General features: G+C 34.4%; 1 protein-coding gene across 1 annotated transcript; it reads left to right on the forward strand.

Moving 5' to 3' along the window:
• Positions 1–2,634: 2,634 nt before the first annotated feature.
• Positions 2,635–5,860, forward strand: LOC142179387 (uncharacterized). Its single transcript, XM_075249172.1, has 4 exons — positions 2,635–3,052; positions 4,695–4,756; positions 4,864–4,968; positions 5,494–5,860. The coding sequence occupies exons 1-4, from the start codon at positions 2,809–2,811 to the stop codon at positions 5,629–5,631; spliced, it is 549 nt and encodes a 182-aa protein (XP_075105273.1). The 5' UTR covers positions 2,635–2,808; the 3' UTR covers positions 5,632–5,860.
• Positions 5,861–6,027: the final 167 nt, after the last annotated feature.

Below are 6,027 nucleotides of genomic sequence, written 5' to 3' on the forward strand. Positions count from 1 at the left end.
GTTAAACTTTTTTTAAAAAGTAAATACAAATTTAATGGGTGGTACAAAACTGAATGCCACATGAAAATCTTACTTTATAAAGCTGGATAACTCTAATAGCTGGCTAAAAAGTAGCTAGTCCACACAATTTCTTCCAAAATCTCTGTTTAAGATTTTTAAAAAGGAAATTTTACCTCCTATAGCAAAGGTTGATACCTTATTTATTATAAATAAATACCCTTTTAAAAAATTATCTCCTATAGCTACCTTTTAATTTTTGTAGCAAAATATCTATTATGGCCACTTCCTACCTTTAAACCATTAAATATGTTGTGTATTATTTTTTTTTTCTCTCACAAAATTACCGTATAGGAAGTAAACTTCTCTCTCCAATTTTTCTCCATCACAGCGACATTCTCTTCCCCATTCTTTTTATCAACGATTCTCCACTGATTCATCTCCATTGTCAAAAGAACCTGAATTTTTGACAGTTCGTTTCTTCGATTGAGATCTACTGGTTCTTTTTCAGTTGTCCGTCTCGTAAATTCCTTCTTCATTGACAAAATAGGTTCCGACTCTTCAAAATCACTATCAGCTGGTGCAGCTACTACTGGATCTATCTTTGTTACGAGTCTCTTCGACTTCCTGCTCGCTGATGAAGATTCCGGCTTTGACATCGGAGAAGTAGCACATAGAGGCGGCCTGGATATCGGTGTATTGGGGACGAAGTTTAGGGCTGAGGAACTTGAAGAGTCTGTTACCTTTTTTTCATTGTATTTCAATGTATCTTATAATATTCCATGTATTTTATTGTATTCACTGTCTTTAGTTTTTTCTACTTTTTCAATATATTCATTGTATTTAATTGTATTCAATGTAATTATATAATTTTAAAGCTTCACTTTGTTTCACTGTTTTGTCCAGCAGTATATATTCAACAGTATGTATTCAATGTATTGTAGAATGTATTCATATATTTTTTTTAATTAATATAATTTATGTATTCAGATGTATATATGTATTCAAATGTATCTGCATTATGTATTCATATGTTTTTGTACTATAGATGACATACTATACTTTATGTATTTAATGTATTTTTATGTATTTAACTGAATTCAATATAATTATATAACTTCAATATGGAAATCTATTTGTAAAGATATATAACTTCAAAAATATTTTAGTAAAGATACCACTAAAAAAAAGGATGGATTGAATCTCTGAATATTGCTCTATTTTTGGGGTGTTTTTCGGTTGAGAATCTTTTCTATAACTGAAAATACAAATTTTGTGTGTTATAATTGAGTTTGTTGAGTTATATTAGGAGTCTATCGCGTTAATTGATTCACTTACCGTTTTTTAAACAGCTGAAGACCTTTTTTTTGCAAATTTCGTTACTGTATTCACGAATACAGCTCGCGAATACATATGAATACAGTCTATACATTAGCGGTAAATCCCTTTCTTCCGCCGACTCTTCCTATTGTATTCATGAATACATTAGCTTAAATACATCGAGTACATTCTATAACAAGTTAAAACATAGCTATAGGAAGTAATTTAGTAAATGGAGCTATAGCAAGCTAATAATCACTAAAACATAGTGGTTTCTGAAAATTTCTCTTTAAAATTGCCTTCTCATAAAATTGGGCCTGCAGCCCATTAAAGTGGATTTTTCCCTAGAACAGGTCCAGGGGATTTGCATCTATACCCGCTTTTTGGGTCACGTTTTAACTTGTGCCCGCTTTGTAAAAAAAATTGCAAGCGTACCCACTTTTTCGCGTAACTTCAGCATACGGGGCTGAAGTAGCAAAGACAATCACGCAAAACTTCAGCATTCTAGTAAACGGGCCTGAAGTAGCAAAGGCAATATGCTGAAGTTTTTTTGTCCTGGATAAAATGCTGAAGTTATTTAGTTCATTTGTAAAAACTTTAGCACTAAAATAGTTGAAGTTTTTTTTGTCCTGGATTCATTTGTCATAAAGATTTTTCAAAAACTTCAGCAGAAGATACTGAAGTTATTTAGTTCATTTGTAAAAACTTCAGCACTAAATAAGCTCAAGTTTTTTGTCCTGGATAAGCTTTTTCAAAAACTTCAAAAGAAGATGCTGAAGTTATTTAGTTCATTTGTAAAAACTTCAGCACTATATAAGCTGAAGTTTTTGAAAAAGCTTTCTAACATACTAGATAAATAATCACCTTATTCTTTCATAGTGTATTACTACTATAAAATAATCAGATTACCAACAGTATCTATCATAAATTTTGGAAACAATAAACGTGAAAAGAACAGAATTACGTGAAAATGTTCACAAATTATTGTCTACCAACTTACGTAATTATTTATAATTTATTTTTAAATAATCTGATAAATATACGTATGGCAATCATCCCATGAACTGAAGTTTCATAGCAGCACCAGCAACAGTAGCAACAGAAGAAGAAGAAAACGAAGGAGGAAAAGGAGTAGGAGAAAGGGTGCTGAAGTTATTTAAAAAGTGGGTATAAGTTAAAATTTTTTTAAAAAAATGGGTATAAATTAAATGGGGCGACCAAATAGTACGCCCTGTATTTTTACAACAGGTACCCTCAGGCCCAGTCTAAAAAACAAGCCCAATATTTGTATCTCATTTCCTGGCTTCTCCGACTCTTACCCAATTTCACCATCTCTTTCGGTCTTAATTCTAAAATTTTAAGTTCAGACTCAATTTTTGTAGCCTCACAAAGAATAATGGTTACTATATATCTGATTTTCTGCTCATACTAATTAAAATAAAATTCTTGGTTCCTTTTGTAAAGTCATACATTTGATTGAACGAAATATTTATGGCTTCAACACTTACCTTTCATTCTACACTTTTTGTTTCAGTGCAATCCCCAAAATGTTTTTACAGTAGAAATCAAATTACACTTTCTGCTCTCAACCCATCACCATTTTTTGCCACAAATTCATTGCTTAAGTTGAAAAAGCAAACAGCTTTATCAACCAAACAATTCAAGAATCTGAGGAGCCACAACAAGTTTCAGGCCACACCTTTAATATTTGCAGCTCAATTCAATTTCTTGAAAGGTACAATCTTTAACTGTTATAGAGAACATTGTGGATTAGCTAAAGTGTATTGAGTTAAATTCTTGTTGTTTAACTGAAAATCTCAGTTGGGGATGGCTATATTAATCATCTGTATCTATTTTCTTGAATTTATGTTCAGTATTAGGAGGATTCATTAGACTGTTTTTGGGTTTAGAGACTGAGTATGCTTTGTACATAGGTGGAACTGATATTAGCTTTTTGTGACCATTAATGAGTAGACCCATTGTTTAGCTTGGAATTCTCTGATTGTTTGCTCTGGTAGTAGTATCTACTTTAGTACATCCAGTGGCGAAGCCAAGAATTTCGCTAAGGGTGTTCAAGATTTAACATGTACGTATAAAAGCAATAATTGACCTATTATAGGAGAAGAGGCGGAGCCGGGATTTGAAACTTATGGGTTCGGGATTCTAGTCTTTTTAAGTTACTGGATTCTAAATTAATATTTTATATATTTTCCATGATTCTTTTAAGATAAATACAGAGTTTGGACTAAAGTTACTGAGTCAGCCGAACTCGTAACGTCAACACTAGCTCCGCCCCTGCATAGGAGTATAATTTTTCGGTGAAGGCTATTGAATAGACCACCCTTCATTGGGGTTGTAGCTCTGCTCCTGGTTACATCTTGTTTTAGTACTATATTCATGGATGATTAAAAATATTACTTCAGGGTCTTATTTGCATTCATCATGTACGCCCTCTGTCTCGAAAAAATTGTTTTGTAATTAAACATTTAAAAAATGCTTTTTGACTCGTCAAACGGTGATAGTGCCTGTCTTTTGGGTCTTATTGTATAGAGAGTAGTGGAGCTTGGTTCTACTATAGGGGTTGTTCCAAATGCAAAACTTAGGCAGAACAGCTTGTTTGGATTAAAAGACAATGAGGAATCAAGTTTTCAACTTGAAGATTATTTGATAGTACTATTAGGAACTAGGAAAAAATTGAAGCAGTTCTGGAATCGTGCTTAATCCATTAGCAACTAGGGAGGTGTGGAGTACTTCCCAGTTTTCCCCTTTGTTTATTGGATGCTATGACATTTTGAATGATGTTATTATGAAGTTCTATGACCAAAATTTCAGGAGAAGTAGCTCTTGATTGTTGCAAAGATATTTCGAAGAGAATTCTTGTTTGTGCTCTATCCAAAAACTAGATAGACAATGTTCTAATGGGGCATGAGTTGTTAGTACTTACATGTAAAGAATCACGACTGCATTCTGAAGCAGTTTGACTTTAATGTTGTTTGCTGCTTCTTGCATTGAGATAAGTACTTATGCTTATCAGGACAAGAAACTTCAATGGCAAAAGAATTTCTTTCGAACTTTAAAAAATATCCTTTGGAAGTGTCAATGCACAGGGTCTTTGCGGGCAATTGTACTGGAAGTTAGTTCTCCCTAAAGAAGGCATTTTTTCCGCATTTGGACTCAAAGAACAAGCCGCTATTTGCATTCTTTATGTCCTATTTTGGGAGAATAAAATATAAAAGGTTAGTTGGGAAAATTTTAGTTAGGAAAAGGAGTATTTTTCAGATAGCTTCGTGTAGAACAGGAAGTTTTCCTTTGCCTTATTTTCTTGACATATAGTCTAGACTCTAATGATAATCCAATGTGTGCTGAAATTTTGATAGTTCTTCAAACTGCATGGAGAGTTGGGAAGGATGGAATTGAAGCTGGAACCAGCATGGTACCTGTAAGTCGAGTTTGTGTCAATTTGTCAGTCACGTTATCAATGATGATACTAGGAGATCATGTTTATCCATTTACCGAATTGCATATACTTCTCTTGTTTGATGTTAGGATGCCATTCCAAGACCAATAGCCAGGATTGCTGTGACCATAGTTTCAGGGGGCCTTGCTCTTTTTGCACTCAAGTCATTCCTGTCGACAGCTTTCTTCGTGTTGGTATGTTTCCAGTGCCTCATTACTGCATGGATTGGGAAACTTAGCTCCTACTACTTTGGCATTTATAGTTAAGAATTAGGGTCAAAGTGTCGGTCCAGTCTGGTCCTTGAGGGGCCGGTCTGGTGGGCCCAACCAGACACCATCCCACGCCCAACTCCCCTCTCTCTTAAGCCCAGCCCCTTCCCCTAACGGTCCCAGGCCGATCCGGTACAAGCCCTGGGTCGGGCCTGGTTGTAACGGGCAAAACTTGCCCCTTTGACAACTTACTTTGGTTTCATAAATCACCTTTTTTGTGTGGATATTGTCAATGTTGCAGCTAAAAACTTCTGGAATTGCTCAACACAGTTCGGACATAAAACTATAAATCCCAGAAACCTCAATCTGACTAATCGAATATTCAGAAGCTCCTCAATGCTCCATGTCTGCTTTTAGCTTTATTCATTATTTTCCTCCTCAACTTTTCATGGTAGATCTTCAAACTAACTTTTGTTCATTAACGACTAAAAATTCCTCGTTAATGTATAGGCGATGATGGGAGTCATTTACTTTGGATTTATAGCCTTGAACAAAGATGATGGTCCAAAAGGTGGTGGAGGCACAGGCACCACTTCCGTTGACGACAGTCTAGAAGAAGCAAGGAGAATAATGGAAAAGTACAAGTAAGAAATGCAGAAATGGATCTTGTTCGCGGTAATTATTAGTGTCTCTGACTTGCTCCAATATTACTAGTAGGCTTTCAAATCTTATAGTAAAGGAATCCCCTATTCTTGAATGTATTTGTTGAAGGGTAATGTGGTTGGTTGTAAGTTTCTGGGTGTCTTGTACCTATGTTAATTATCTAAGTGCAGTGTCCTGAAAATTTATGCTGTAATGGTTGCAGTTTTTCTTTTTATTCCTAAAATTTCCTTGTTTTATACTGCGACCAACCTGTGATTTTAGATCTACTTTTCGCTTCTTAGCACTTTTAGTGGGCGTTTGGACATAAGAATTGTGAAATTTTCAAAAAAAAAGTAAATTTTTTTCAATTGAAAATGATATTTGAAAATTAGAGTTGTGTTT

Source organism: Nicotiana tabacum, chromosome 3, assembly GCF_000715075.1.
Source record: "Nicotiana tabacum cultivar K326 chromosome 3, ASM71507v2, whole genome shotgun sequence".
Lineage (NCBI taxonomy): Eukaryota > Viridiplantae > Streptophyta > Magnoliopsida > Solanales > Solanaceae > Nicotiana > Nicotiana tabacum.

Bases quoted from the DNA above. Each gene is read 5' to 3' on its own strand.
- LOC142179387 (XM_075249172.1), top strand. From the start codon at position 2,809: ATGGCTTCAACACTTACCTTTCATTCTACACTTTTTGTTTCAGTGCAA. The intron at 3,053-4,694 runs GTACAATCTTTA...AAATTTTGATAG, and splicing joins TCAATTCAATTTCTTGAAAG to TTCTTCAAACTGCATGGAGA. The intron at 4,969-5,493 runs GTATGTTTCCAG...GTTAATGTATAG, and splicing joins CGACAGCTTTCTTCGTGTTG to GCGATGATGGGAGTCATTTA.